The sequence below is a fragment of the Pseudopodoces humilis genome, chromosome 1 (genome assembly GCF_049639895.1).
Source record: "Pseudopodoces humilis isolate 2021_Gansu_Grassland_sample_001 chromosome 1, ASM4963989v1, whole genome shotgun sequence".
Lineage (NCBI taxonomy): Eukaryota > Metazoa > Chordata > Aves > Passeriformes > Paridae > Pseudopodoces > Pseudopodoces humilis.
This window is the reverse complement of record NC_142200.1, coordinates 110,953,728-110,969,609: the sequence shown is the minus strand read 5'-3', so window position 1 is coordinate 110,969,609 and position 15,882 is coordinate 110,953,728. Positions and strand designations below refer to the sequence as shown.

General features: G+C 34.7%; 1 protein-coding gene across 1 annotated transcript in view; it reads left to right on the top strand.

Moving 5' to 3' along the window:
• The window catches only part of STT3B (STT3 oligosaccharyltransferase complex catalytic subunit B), a 51,282-nt gene that overhangs the window by 23,226 nt on the left and 12,174 nt on the right, over positions 1–15,882 (top strand). The window contains exons 3-8 of the mRNA XM_005518972.3: positions 1,253–1,540; positions 3,189–3,254; positions 6,876–6,975; positions 11,466–11,564; positions 13,051–13,197; positions 15,134–15,182. Of these exons, the coding sequence (XP_005519029.1) occupies positions 1,253–1,540; positions 3,189–3,254; positions 6,876–6,975; positions 11,466–11,564; positions 13,051–13,197; positions 15,134–15,182 (749 nt within the window). The remainder of the gene's footprint in view (positions 1–1,252; positions 1,541–3,188; positions 3,255–6,875; positions 6,976–11,465; positions 11,565–13,050; positions 13,198–15,133; positions 15,183–15,882) is intronic.

Below are 15,882 nucleotides of genomic sequence, written 5' to 3'. Positions count from 1 at the left end.
AATTAGATCAGTGTGACATCTGTATGAAGCATCAGGACTAGTTAAGATTGATATCAATGCAAGCAACGAGACAATAAAGGTGTACAAAACAATATTATCAAATCAGAATGCAAAAATAATTCATTGGAATAGCTTTAGTAACACTAAGTGATGCAGTCATATGTTTCTTAATGTGTGAAAGTTCATTAAAGCTTTTTAATGATCGTACATACCACTTAAAGGCATTTACAAGTTTTTTGCAGCAGTTAGATCACCATTTGTTTTAGTATCTTAGAGATACTGCACACTCTTTATGCAGCATGTAAGTGCATGTTTTCCATACCTGTCTTAAACAAAATAAAACCTCTTAGGAAAAAGAACTGAAGTATATGCAGGGGAATGTTCAGTCCTCTGTTAATTTAATTTAGTACAATGCCCTTCTTAGTTTTTGAAAGAAACTAAGGCAGGTGAAGTACATATTAACTTTTCTAGGTTGTATTGATTTTTCTAATGTTGATAAATGTGGGAGGTTAGAATTCCTGTTAAGAATATTCTAAAGTTCTCCACTGTTCTATGGTGGATTCAATAGATTTGTGTAAGCCTGTGCTACCTTTCCTGGAGCACATCTTAATTCAGTTTTATAGGACTTCGTTTTAATCCTTCATATCCAAAGTTGTCTGTAGATACCTAGCAAAAATATAGTACTCAATCGACTGGCCATCAACTTTTCAATTTCAAAAAATTAAATCTTGTTGAAGCACATTTTCTTTCCCATTGTTACCAAGAAGTAAAAGAATAGCATGGTGTATTTTAAAGGAGAATGGATATCACTGGGAAATTTTGGGTTTCTTCTTGATGTCTTAGGATTTTGGTTTTTTGTTTGTTTTTTTTTTCCTTTAAACTGATAGGTGGCCTGAAAATCTCATGCAGATTTTGATTTGTGCTTCCATACCTTAATGACGAATTATTTTCATTATATGATAAATGGTCAAGCAAGATGGGATATTATCTGTATGCTGCTCGTTCATTTATGAAGTAGATTATATGTTACTGTTAGCATTTGGATAAAATTAAAGGAGACTAGGGTATTCAGTTGTGTTGTCAAAACATGATTAAAGTAACACAAAACTAATTCTGTTAGCTTATGCTAATACTGCTTATATCAGCTTAAAAATTATTGTTTCATTGCAAGTTTTATGTAAACAAGCCTACCATTATAGTTTTCTGTAATAACCTAGTGTTTTGGTTTGTTTTATTTTTTATCTCCATGTAGGTATACCCAGGACTGATGGTGACAGCAGGCCTTATACATTGGATTTTAAATATGCTTAATGTGACAGTCCATATAAGAGATGTATGTGTGTTTCTAGCACCAGTTTTCAGCGGCCTTACAGCTATTTCTACTTTCTTGCTCACCAGAGAACTGTGGAACCAGGGAGCAGGGCTTTTAGCTGCCTGTTTTATTGCCATAGTTCCAGGTTACATATCCCGATCAGTAGCAGGATCATTTGACAATGAAGGCATAGCTATTTTTGCACTGCAGTTCACATACTATTTATGGGTAAGTAATTGCTGAGTCTTTTGCTTTGGAAAGGTTTTTTGGGTCCTCCTCCAACCAAATGAGTGATTTTCTTAGAATCCATTGAATTCTTATTTTCCTCCCTCTCATTCCTCTTCCCCTTGGCTCTTGATTAGGCAAGAATTGAGAAGTCACATGATCTGAACCACTCCATAATCATTCTCTTCAGTTTGCTGTGTAAAAGCACAGTTCCACTGAAGTATGTGTGTCCTGTAGTAGTAATAAAAATTATAAGTCTAAATTTAAAGCAAACAGAGGGGTTGTTTGTTTCTTGGTTGGAGGTATTAGTAATGTGTGCATCAAATGTTAGCCTCCTTATATAGCTGGTGAAAAGCAGTAGGCTCTGAATATGAAGCTTTGAATTGTCTTCTAGAAATACTTTTGACTGTATGGAGGGTCTGGGCTTTAAATTAAGTATCCAAATTAAATAGACAAAGCTGACTGGAGTTATATATTAGTGTTACTTGTGTGTTAAAAAAATAGTCTTATGTCTTTTAATTTGCCTGCTTTCTAAAGCAACATGTCAGCTTCTCCTTAATCTGTGTAGAATTACATCTGTAAGGTGGTTTTGCAGGAAGGAGTTTAGGGAAGCTGGAGTTTTTCTGGATTGTTGAACGTACTTTGGAAGTAACAGAAGTAGCATAACTATGTTGTTACTTCAGCACAGACACTGTAGGGTACTGTCTCTTGTGTGTTCTGGAATGCGTGTACTTTTCATTAGAGTGACTCCATGTAACTACCTAGTCACTAGAACGTTCTCCATAGTTCTGTCAAGCATTCTGGTTTCCATAAGCAGATGCATATTCACAAATGGTTTGGCTTTAGAATATTTCAAACTTGGGATATAGTTGGTAGCAATATAATGGAAGAGTAATTGTTTTCATGACTGAGTGACTGGTGTTACTTAAATGCAGGTTTTTTAAAATCTGGTTTTACAATGAGCTGCAGCTGGGAAGGTGTGCTGTGTTTGATAATAACAGACTCAACCTAGGTTCTTACTTTAGAGTAACTGAGATATGATAGCAGTTACCTGTTCTCATATGGAATTCATATTTAACTAAATAATGTTTGCATGAACTCTTGTAGAATCAAATACATTTTATTGACAACTTTTTAGCTTTTTTTATTGTCCATTCTAGATTCCTGTTCTCGCCATCAGTTTCAGACAAATTCATAATCCTTGGGCAGTTTCTGGATCCTGCTAAATCTTTAGTAGTATCTGGATGCTCTCATTAACCTTAAGTGAGTTTTTGAAATTACAGAATAGCTCTTTTGTCTGTAATGGCAGAGTTGGGTCGGATGCCAGATGAATTAAAGCATGGATGGTCTTCACTTGGAATTATAGTGCTCTAACATCTCAGAGAAAGTAGCACAGAGACATTGCAATTACCTTTCTACATCAGGTCATAAGGCAGAGAGTTGGATTGTATGCTTTTGCTAGAGAAATAGACCTAACCTCCTTTTGTGTGTGAAAGAATTGCATTTGTGTTACGATTTTATGGATGTCAGTTCAGAAGCATAGAATGTAACTTGATGCAGGCTAAAGAAGTTCTCTTGACAGTTGTTTGGAATGAAACTTTAGAGTGTTGTCCAGGATTTGTCATTCATAAATACTTTGCTATTGTTCCAGGTGAAGTCTGTGAAAACTGGGTCAGTCTTTTGGACAATCTGCTGCTGTCTATCCTACTTTTACATGGTAAGGCTTGTATATATATATATATATATATATATATATATAAAATAGCTAAACTATTTGAGTTATTTATATAATCCATATGTTGACAAAGAAGAGAAGAAGGATATTTTTATCCTTGTTGGAGCCGTAATATAAAATTGTTGCTTTGTATTGTTATTAAAACCTTAAATATATGACTAAGCAACATGATATGTAAAGGTAAAGTATTTAAATCAACATGATTAAAGCAATTTTTGGAAAAAAATTGAAATATTTTGAAATAAGTTGAAAAACTTTACTTAGAAATTTTTCCTATGCTGTGAATAGGTGCTTTGATTTGGTTGGATTTTTATTTGGGTACAGGCAAATTAAGGTATAATTTTTATATTTGTGTCTGTATGTCATTACTAAAATGCAGTAATAATCAGAATATTTAGAATGTAAGGACAAAGTTATATTTTTATAATTTTGAAAGCTATTTCTATGGGTATAATTATGACATATAGTGAAGCTTACCACCAGAACTGATGAATGACTTCAGTGTCATAATAAATGATCATAAATGCCCTTTTCATTCTTGATCTATGAAAATGGAGGCTATTGCAGAGATTTTCCTAAGGGCTAACAGAGGGGAAAACAGTAGTAAAAATGAGGAGATAAAAGTAATAGAAAAATTGAGGGAATTGGTTTTCCCCCTCCATCTTCTGGAACCTTAGACTTGAAGAATTGTCCTGTTTGAATCAACCATCTTTTTTTCCCCCTAACTGATAAACATTTTGTGGCTGTATGAAAAACAAATTATCCTCAAAGTAGTCAGTGGTGGGACAGCCAGGCTAATTGCTTGGTGGCAGTTAAGACTGAGATCTCAAATAACTGCTTTTCTACCATCAGGTAACTAACTAGGTTTGCAAGAACGAGGAAGTTCTGGATTGGTTTTTGTGCCTTAAGGTTAATTCAAAGGTTGTCTGGATGCTGTGTAGGTTTCCTCTAGCTTTAATGTCCATTTGGTTTCCTGGGAGACTTTTGCAGTTAATATAGGAAATAATAGCCTCGTGTTTGCAACCAAAGAGGCTGAGATAGCTATTTCTTGTTAGGAGCACGTTTATTTCATTCCATTTCTCCTCCTTTTTGCTACATTGCTTAATAGAGAGCCTCTACTTTATACACAGTGTGGCTGTTTATATAGCATTATACTGAAAAGGTCCTATAGCTTTGGTAGATGTTTAAGTGCAGTACAAAAGCTGCAAGTAAGTTTTTGAATTTATATAGCACAGTATTTTATTATTTTGTACCAGTTTATTGGTAAGATTCTCTAAAGGTGCCTTCATAAACATATAGTTAACAAATACAATACTTGTACAATTTTACTGCTAAAAAAATGTCACATAATAACAGGTTCTTACCATCTTGGTGTGTGGGATTGTATGTGAGAATATGTGATTGTGTGTGCTCATGGTATCAGAACTTAAGACTCAATGTTGTCACGACAGTCAATCCTTGAATGTAAATGGGAGGTGATGTTATTTTCCTTTCAAGGTGTATCAGCTCATGAAAGGTTCAGATTCATCTGTAGTTTAGCTTCAAATCTCAAGAGATTAGATGGTAGAATTTTATTGCTTGTACCTACTTCATCCCACATAGGTGATCACTTTCCCTACATTGTATTTCCCTTTTGGAAAGAATTTTGTGGAATTGTCCTTCTAGATATTTTGCTTGAGTAGATTTTTAGGACAAAGCATAATTGTACTATTTGTTATATTTCTAATAATTTGTCTTTCTCTGATGTTATTAGTTGTTTTCAGTGTAAGTTGGAAGTTAAATCACAATTTTGAGGTAGTAAGAGTCAGTCCTTGAAAGGGAAGTTTGGAGAACAGCTTGAATGGCGAATAGATATTGCATTAACTAACAAAACTTTCCTGATAACTAAATCTGCCTTATAATATATACCTAACTCACTGGTAATTTGACTCATAACCTTGCATTGCATTCAATATAGAGAAGGGTGTTTTCTCCTGGGAATTGTATTTTTACTTTTATTTTACTTCATCAGCTTCTGCTTCATACGGCTTTTCATGACAGGGAGGTAAAATAAAAGAAAACTTTACATTGAAGCAAACCTGTAGGAGTAAGAGTGGAGTCATGCTCATTTTGCCAATCTGTGAGGATGCCTCAGTTCCGTTTGAAAAGTTCCAAAGTGCATCTTCGGTATAATTTTCAGTGCTTAGATTTGCGTTCATATTTTGATAATTAGGAATGCAGGTCCCTGGTCCATACAAACTGGGACCTCCTTCAGTCAAACCTTTCCCTGAATTTGACAGTGTCCTATTTGCACGTTTGAACTCTATTCTATCTTACCTGTCTTCATAAAGTGTTTTCTCCCATTAAAGAAACTTACCTGTATAAACCATGATACTTCATACAAGTGATTAAGCAATAGGATTTTGATAATCTGAAATAAGTTACTAGAAAACTTAGATTATTTTATTCTACTTGTTTCTCATTGTCTGAATTGCTTACCATAAATTTTGAAATGCTGGGGTTTGTAGTATTAGTGTCAAAAGACAGTAATACTTGGCCTCATGGTTTTTTTAGAATCTGTTCTATAGAACATAGTAATTTGGGTTTCTTTTTGGATTCTAGGGCTTTAAAAATAGCTACATGAATCTAAACCCTAAAGTACAATTAAAGTGAAAACCACATTAGCTATTGCATGCTAAAAATGAAGATCTAGGGTAGGCATGGTGCATATGGGAGAAGTCTAGACTGTAATTTGACAAGAGGATGTGTCAAAATACGGATTGTCTAGTCAATATGAGCCCTTCTAAATATGTTAGAAATTTAGATAACACGTTGTAATCATAGTTCATTAAATCCTTACCTAAACCAGCAATCAGTGATCCGTTAATAACACTGTAGTGTTTCAGTTTTAAGTACACTATAGCAGTCCTTCTCAGCTACTCTTGTTGCCACAGGTTTGCAATGTCTATAGTGTTGTTGTATAGCATTCCACAGTGCTCAGTCCTGCTTTCATGTACATCCATATTCTTCCTTTTGTTTATTTCCTTACACTGCAACCTGCGTTGGCTGCTCTAGTCCTGGAGTTCTGCTCCTGGAGGTGTACCTTGCTCCCTTTCCCCTTTCTGCCTGGAGATAATGTTCCCTGTCCTCTGCAAAAAGTGCATGGTGCTAAATTTGTTGAAAGAAAGTTTTGGATCCTACATGAGATCACAGAATATCCTGCATTGGGAGGGACCCATAAATATCATCAAAGTCCAACTCATGGCCCTAGAGATCCTACCACTGCCTTGTGCTGCAGCCTTCACCATTGGGAAAAGCCTCCAGCATCACATTCTTGTTTGCCAGTATGACCAGATGAGCTTGGAAGGAGGAGATCCAGGAAGGGTAGCCTAGGAAATCCATCAGCCCATTTCAAATACCTCTGATATGTGGGCTTTGTTGTGATTTGTTTTTCTTTTATAATATATATTGAGAAGGATTCTGATATTAGTAGTAGTTCTGACTGCTTGTGTAGATGGGCTTTGTGTTTTCTTGTTAGATCATCAAGATGTATAAATCCAGCATGGGCTGTCCTAAGAATTTGCAGATATTTTCAGATCTAATTTTCTGTTCCATTTGTCATAGGTCTCTGCATGGGGTGGTTATGTTTTCATCATCAACCTTATTCCACTGCATGTGTTTGTTCTGTTGCTGATGCAGAGATACAGCAGGAGGGTCTACATTGGTAAGTTCTGTTCATTGCAAAGTCATTCTCAAATACTTAAACATGAGATACAAAATTATTGTACTGATGTGTTTTGTATCAAGTGGGTGTTAAGTAATTGCATATCAGATTGAGCTGTATTAATTTGAGTTCTGATTATAGTCAGTTATTTTCTACAACATGGAAATAAGGAGTTGAAACATGCTCACACTTCCAAAATTTTGTATATGTAGCTGCTAATTAGTTTTCTCCTTTCTAGTGCATGGAAAAAAATGGGTGGTTTGATCTAAAAGAATCCTGTTAATATATTTTAAATCTACATTACATGTGTGCCTTTAATAATATTTTATATTTTTTTCTTTTCCAAGTATATAAAACAATTGGTGTTTTTAAAGTCATACAGCAGAGATTATGCAAATATGTAGATAAAGACACAGGAAATTTTAAACAGCCATATGAGTTTTAGATGACTGAGACAATGTGTGCACTGTAAGAGTCGGTCCACTTGATGGGAATCCTTAAAATTTTATTGGATTAATTGGTCCACCTTTCTTCCAGTTTCAGGAATGTGTGGATAGGGATCCTGGGAGCCTAACTTTCTTATTGATTTGCCTGACATTTAAATACTGTGTAAACTGGTTTTACTGACACTTTACCAATAAAATCAGTTGGCCATGATGTAGGCATGTGAATGGAATAATTAGTAAGCAATACAGGTATTCAGAGATTTAGAAGTTAGCTGGAACATTTTTCATTTACCTTTACCATAGATAAGTGGAGAACATAATGTGAACTGAAGCGTAATCACAAGGTGTTTCATATTTGTAAATATATTTTCATTCCTCATTTTAATACTGTTTTATCTTTGTATTTTTAATTATTTTAATGCTTTTTTCTATTCCCTGCTAGAGAAATTAATGTATGTACATATATATGAACCATTATATACCACAATAATTGCTCAATTTACTGAAGTGCAGTTTTGAATTTTTGTTATCAAAACTATAAGTATTGTTTCTATACTCCTCTGTTACCCTATGTAATTGAGAATTGGAAATTCATTAAAATTTAAAAAAGAGAGAAAGAAAAACTCTAACCCATCTTTAATTTTTAATGTTAATATTACTTAACTTCTTCATTAACTACTTCTTCCTAACTTAAGGGGAAAGTAATTTATCTTGTTCCCTTTTAAAATTGTTTCATTGAATATTTTCATTTTCTGATTTCTGTGAATTAGGCAAGAGAAAATGAAATCAACTAATTATAAAATCTTGAAGCAATATGGTGGCCAAAAACAATAAAGAATAAGTGCTCCTACTTTTTCAGCTTTAAATTAACTAGTCTTTGAACTCACATGGGGAAAATAGTACTGCGTGTTCATAGGAATTAAAGGGTCTGGCAGATGTTTGTTTTGCAAATTGCTACAGTGTTTTGAGATGTTATTGCCCTTCAGCAGTGAGGGATATGTTCTGCCACGGAGTTGTCAGAATGAAAATGTGATCACTGCTCTGCTGTTTCATTGCAACTGCTGTCTCAATTTAAGCTTTCATAGGAAGCCCTAGAGAAGTCTGTACATCTCACATTACTATGTCATTTCTAGTTTTGTTTAACAGGATGTTTTTGTAAAACAGGTAAGAATGTTCAAGCACTTCTGAGAGGAAATTCAAGTGTGCTTCACCTCCAAACTATTCAGATAGGGAGAAGAGTTTACAAAAGCTCCTTGAAGCAGGGAGAATAAAGATATTTTGGGAGTTTCTGTTGCAACTGCTACTGTGTCTGCAGCAGTCTCATAATTCTTAAACTACCCACAAGCAGCTAAAACTTTTGAAAAATATTGTTATCTGAAAATTGCTAGTAAAATCTACATTTGTTTTTACTATTATGGAGAATTTTGAGGGTTTTAATCTCTAGATCAGTTGTTTAAATTTATTTCAAGCTAGCATGAGCCATTTTATAAAGGCTGTTAAATTTAATCCAACATAACAAAGGTAGAGAACAGTATTTGGCAGAACCAAATTATTTTAAAATAGTGGTGGTTTCCTAGTATATATTTCTCTTAAGAGTGTTCATACACCAAAGAATGGAGCATGATTGATATATCTGGCAATGCAATTCAGAATCATGTAATGAGTAAAAATTTTCAGAATGTGAAGGGTTTGCCAATTTTAAAATATTTTAAGGCTGGAAGGCAGATGACTTTATTAGCCAGATAACTTCTGACCGATTTGGCATCAATAGTGATGATGCTACCTCCATTTGAAAGCTCAAACTGTGCTTTTATTTTTTTCATCTTCACATTGGTCAATGCCTTTCATTCAGATCCTCTAGTTTAATCATTATGAACAAGCTAATTCCAGTGTATTAGCAGAGAGGTGAAAACCTCTTTATTCAGATACAGAAACCATTGATACTATTTTCTATTATTATAGTCTCTCTTTAGTTTCTCATGTGTTTCAAAAATAAATGGTTTTACACTTGGAAGGGTATATATTTATGTTATGCTTGCACACTTCAGTTTTTATAGTTTTTCATACCATTTTTTAAGGTTTTGTATAATTATCAGGATATTAATAAAACACTTGAGGATCTTCCAGAATTTAAAACTTCATTTCAGTAATTCCTTGTTTTATGTCTTGGATTTTATCATTCAAACAGTGAACAGGCATATATTTATATCAACTGCTTCAATAGTCTAAAATTTCAGATTGAGTGTTTATTTCTGGTGATTGTAGTCCATTAGTTGAAAATATGTGGCCAATGATATGATTATACTCTCTGGAGAAGCTTTCCAGCAGGTCTTTCTTGTGTTTGTGTGGTGTACTGCAAATTAAATTCTTTTTAAAATGACTTTATTCACAGTAGGTCAGAATGGTTTTGTTCTGGAGTTGGTCAAAGTTACAACCATAAGAACAGCGTGCAGGAATCAAAATTAACTTCTTGTTTTTGCAAAGACTGTGCAAACTGTAGAATATAAAGGAACATGAAAAGTTTGTGATATCATCTTGATGTTTCTACCTTCCTAGAAGAATTGTCATGTTGTGTAAATTATCCTTTTTAAAAATATTTTCAGAACCAGGCAGTATGTAGCTTTTTGAGAGAAGTGGAAGGGATTGGGGTGGGGGTGGGCAGTGCACATAGCAAGTTTAGCAGTTGCAGGATTGGGCTTAAAAATGATGATTTACAGTAGTATAACAAATGTGAAATGTAGTGATTTATGCCAATCATTGAACTTCCACAGGATGGCAGTGTTGTAACGGTTGCTTGGTACAGTAGATGATTTATGTTGTAGTGAATTCTTCAAAAATTAAGCTTGCTACAGGAAAAATGCATTTCAGTGACTTAAGAAGGCATAGTTGAGTAGCTAGGCCAAGCTGTGCAATATAAGTGCTTGAAACAATAGACCAAATGCTTGGAAATCTCATCCCTGTCACTTCTGACTGGTTTGGAACTCAGTGCCCTGGGAGCATAATCCCTCAGTGAGACTGCATAGGTGCTGTGGAAATGACACCACAGCTCAATGATGCACTCCCCAGAATCCTCCTGATCTCCTGGAGGTTAGTAAAGGACTCTAAGAGAACAGGGATCTCTTCATAAGATCCAGGCTGTCTATAGCCAGATAATAGTGTAGGATTTGTAGAAGTTAAAAAAATCTGACAGGTGGGTTATTGCTGAAACTGAAAGAACAGAACTTCATTTAGACTGGTTGGCTGGGTACTTCAAATGTAATCAGTCTCATGGCTTTTCAGATTTGATATTTTTATCTTTCCCTTCCATCTCTTCTTCACCCTGTAATATTGAGGACCAAAACCCCTTTCAAAATAAAGTATATGAATGTTAATGCATGTGCAATAAGAACTCAATAATAATAATGTTAATGTTAATATTAATATTAATGATGCTTTTGGCCTCTATTTTCTAGGGGGGTTATAAATCCCAAGGATTGATACATATCAATACATATGCTTAATATTAATTTTTAATTCTGTTGTTCTGTTTCTTGCGTTCCCTCTGCTCTTGTGTTAAATAAAGAACAGTGATGCCTGTTTGCATTTTCTAAAGAAGTAGTGGACTCTTATATGTTTTGCTTTTTTGAGGTCTGGTCCATTCAGTTTCTCCTCATATAGAAAGCTTCCTATGTCACTTGTTATTTGAGAGTTCTTTTCACATCCATGGCTCTCAAAAACAGGATGGGAAGAGAACTTTTTTCAAGCTGGAGAATCTTTGATAAATGGCTTATTTTCCAAGGAGGAGAAAAAACAGTGCAATTAGAAAGAACATTACTCTGCTACAGCCACTAAAATTAGTTGCAATAGACAGCTTTTTTTTATCAAAGAAGAAAAAAATAATTAGGATGACTGAAATATTTAGCATAGTGCCATTCTGTTTTGCTGTCAGTGAAGTCAGGGAAGAAGATGGACTTCTCTTTGAATATGGAGCCAAAGCTTTTTCAAACGTGTATTAATTTTGTTCCTATCTTTCTCTTCCCCTCTCCTCATATTTTTGTCTTCTAGCATATAGCACTTTCTACATTGTGGGGTTAATATTATCAATGCAGATACCTTTTGTGGGATTTCAGCCAATTAGAACAAGTGAACACATGGCAGCTGCAGGTAAGAAAATGAAACGTCTGCATCCAACAGCCTGCTTATCACAGGAAAACCTCAAACACTTGCAGCTTTGTTACCTTGTAGTAGAAAAAAACACAGGCTAACAAAGCAAATTGTTGAACGAAGAGGTACAATTTTTAGTGTCTGTTGGGAAGTTTCCTTTCCAGTTGACACATTATCTTTTTTTCCTGTGAGCTAAGGGAGGTAAAATGCTTCCACAAGACTGGATTAATTAGCATTCTGACAAGCACTTCACATATTGGTAATCTCTGCTGGTTTGCAATACAATGTTGCCTTCACACATTGTACAGTTGAAACATTTCTTATTTGTAACAGTTTTTTTACTGAATGATGTGGTTTTAGAGTTTATAGTCTTCTGAAATTTTTCAAAGCTGGCTAAATACAAATTACTTAAATTACTAATCAGGAGGGTGATTTTTAAATAACTGATTTCAATCTTGTTTGGGTTTTCTTGATTTCTTTAAGTTGATTTTTCAGTAGTTATTGGCAAACAGACATCTTCATTTCTTGACAGCAATAACCTCTGCTAACATTGAGTTTAACTGCATGCACTGTTTGATATAATTCAGTTTGTTATAGATTCCCCAGGTTTTTTCTTACATTTAGTCACTTACCAAAATGTATTTGGGACAGTGGATCATTAAAATTTAACACAAAAATACTTTCAAAATGGAGATTTGCAACAATCGGAATATGATGGAAAAATAAAAAAATTAGCAAGCCATATTTGGATTCTGAATTACATTCTGAATTGATTACATTTATTTAGTGAATAGAATTTCTGTCTTTCTCTAGGAGTTCAGAACTAGTGAATTTCATTATGTACTTCAAATTCTTTGTTCATTTGAAGAAAGATGATGCACTTTTGTTTTATATTATTCCTCTGCCAGCCAGCATTGGATTTTCACTTTTGAAAGAATTCATCAGTGAATTGATCTGATTATATACCGTGAAATGAAAAAATAACTGAAATACCATGTCCAAGTTCTGGGTTTCATGTTCAACTCTGACCAGCCTTTTTAAGGGTATTGGGTGTTCAGTTGACTTAATACTTACTTGGTTTAGTTCTTTCTTTCATTAATTTCTCCTGTTTTATTCAGTAGCTTAGTTTGCATATATTGCTAATGTGTTAGCATTGTGTGTTGCCTGAAGTTGGTCTCTTAAGTTTTTACCACATCCAGCTAGGTATGTTAACCTGTATTCTTGCCATAATCAATGCAATCAGGTTTTCAGGTGATTCTGTCCTTTAGAATATTTTATCTCATTGGAAGTTCCTGTTTTTGCAAGAAAGTGTCATCCCTGTTACGTATTAAAGGTTGTTGGTCAGAAGGTGATGTCTTACTACTTTCCAGATGTTAGGGTGTACCTTATGTTTATTTTTCCAATTCAAATATAGGCAAATATGCTGGTTTTTTTAACAGCTGTACTGCTTTTGAGCATTTAAACAAGTACTTTCCTCTTTCCATAGGTGTTTTTGCACTCCTGCAGGCTTATGCATTTTTGCAGTATCTGAGAGACAGATTAACAAAGCAAGAATTTCAGACATTGTTCTTCTTGGGTGTCTCACTAGCTGCTGGTACTGTATTCCTGAGTGTCATCTATTTGACATACACAGGTAAATAAATGTGAAACTCATTTACCTTTACAGCTTGTAAGCCAGATGATCAACATTTGGTTTAGCCTAAAGTAGTTGTTTCAACATTTTGGACTATTTAATAGCAGTTTTATTTCTGTAACTTATGATAGCATTATTCCAAAAGAATTCTTAGTATCTCTGTTTCAAAGCTTTTAAAACATGGTGGTTTGATTTGCTTTTCCATGCATAACTTAGCAAAGTTTTCAGACTGGCATATCAAAACAAAAATTGGCTTCTAATCTCAGCAGGCAGCCAAATACGTATTCTGTTGCAGTTCTTGGGAAGTGTTGATTTCATCTTCTGAAATTCAGTGATCAGTATCCCTGCTTCATCAGCTGGAACAGGCCTTGTTCCCTCAGCTTCCGACATGCTGTGTAATCTGCGTTCCTGACCACTTCACAGCACTCTGATCTCTCTCGATTTCCTTAATAATCCTCTTGCAGAAGAGGGTGCCCACATCTGGACCCTTTATCCTAGGTGCAGCATCTGGAAGAATGAGCTTCAGGTTTTGGACTGAAGTCCTGCCTGACACAAGGCATGTCAGCCACTCTTTTCAATTCAGCACTGTTCCTTTTGGCCTCTGGGATATTTTTACTTTCTGTGAGCCACCATCTGGACCCCGATCCACTGTGTACTACCTTGAGCTTATCAGGACAGCCAGTTTTCAACCAGTCAAACGGTCCATTTGTCCTGTCCATTCTTCTTCACCTATAAATGAGCAATGAGGGAAACATTTATCAGTGTATTTCAGGAGGCTGTGTTCCCTGGTCATTTCAGCAGCTCAGGTTACTGCCCTGTAGATTCCCACATACAACTTCCCACCTTGCCTAGAGGTGCAGCAGTAGCCGGGCACCAGGCACCCTTATCACCCAGGTGAAGATGGTGCATAGCTCTCATGTTGACCAACTCTTCCAGCACCCTCAGGTGAAGGCTGTCTACATCCAGAGAAAATCACAGCCAGTAGTTCCCTTTCTGCTGACAGCTCCTTCTTCATGAGCGTGCAGTGGATTGGGAGCAATGTTTTCAACTGAAGACAGAAGAGAAAAATATGTCTCAAATTAGAACATTAACCACAATATTTAAATGTATCTAAATATTTAGATACTAAACTAAACCCTTCAATCAGATTATACTAGTTTGGAATGTAAGATAGAGGGAAGACTTACTGAGTTGTGCACAAAACTTGGGTAATAATGAAAGGATTTAACCTTCCCTTATTTCTCCTTGTCTGTATCTGACTTCAGGAGGCGCTGAAACAGTTGCAAAGAAAGTGGAAATACAAATTTTAAAATCACCTAATAACTTCTAATAATAATTTATATATTTCATTTAGAATTATACTGTTTCTTTTCATCTTATCATATTAGACTCACCTAAAAGCATAGTTTTATAAAATAATATGTAAAGCTTATCAGCATGTCTAATAGCAGCTTTTATATACCATGCCACAAGTAGATTCATCAGGAGAGAAATAAGAGGAAACCAGCGTTTCATTTAGTGTTTGTGTTCTGGCTATATTGTTCCCAGTTTCCTGCTCTGACATTTCCGAAAAATGAAATACTTTCTTATCAATTATGTTTTCTCATATTCCTTCACAGAGTATAGTTTGCTATCTGTCATATTATTTGTGAAATATTTAGTATTGCATTGCTTTGACTTTTGGAACTGTGTGTGTCTTGATACTCAGATTGTACTTAACAAGTACAATGTGATCCTGTAAGTGTGTTCTAAAACCATCTTGCTTCATGGTTGGTAGATTTTATAGCCTGCCTAATGCAGTAGGTATGGTTCACATATATTACAAGTTCAATGAAAATTTCTTTGGGTTTGTGTTAAAACTCAAGGGAGTAGAAAAATTATTGCATTTAAAAACCTAGGCAGCAAAAAGGTTTTTCTTCCTCCTTCTCTTTTTCAGGTTATATTGCTCCTTGGAGTGGCAGATTTTATTCATTGTGGGACACTGGGTAAGTAAGGGTATAAGATTTAGATATCAGTAGCATTTTACTGAAAACTAATAATCATTTACTCTCCTCATCCCCAAATCTATTTAGTATTTTAGTCAAGGAGAATCAGTTCTCTAAAGAGAGCATTTGTAGTAGTTGTTTCTTGATCTTTACAACCATTTCACTAATTTCTCTATGAAATTTCTTGCTTCTTTGCAAGTCTTTGAATATGTAATGATACATTTTTTCTATATGAAATGGTAGTGTGTATGTCAGCATAAAATAACTGAAAGCTCTTCCAACACTTCAGTACACATTTAAAAATTACTAAGAGCCTTAGACTATTTTCACTGTGCAACATTGCACAAAATCACAAAAATGTTGCACATATGATCTTGCATGTTGCCTCTGTATTACGTTCATACATCTATTTTGTATATACAGATGTCTACTTTGAACAATTGTTCTATTAATGTCTGTTTTCACAGGTAAAAATCTTGTTAATCTTCTTTTCAGTTAACCTTTGAAAATACTATGTTGGATTCTTTAGTCAGCCCAGAGAAAAGAAATTAAATGGGAAGTGAAAATACTTTAAAGTGAAATTCAGTTGGTAGATCTTTTTTTTTAAGATTTGAAGCAAGGATAGAAAAACTTCAGACTTTGTGCAGTTCAGACTTTTTTTTTTTCAGGCTCCAAAATCCAGCTCATACAGGATTCTGTC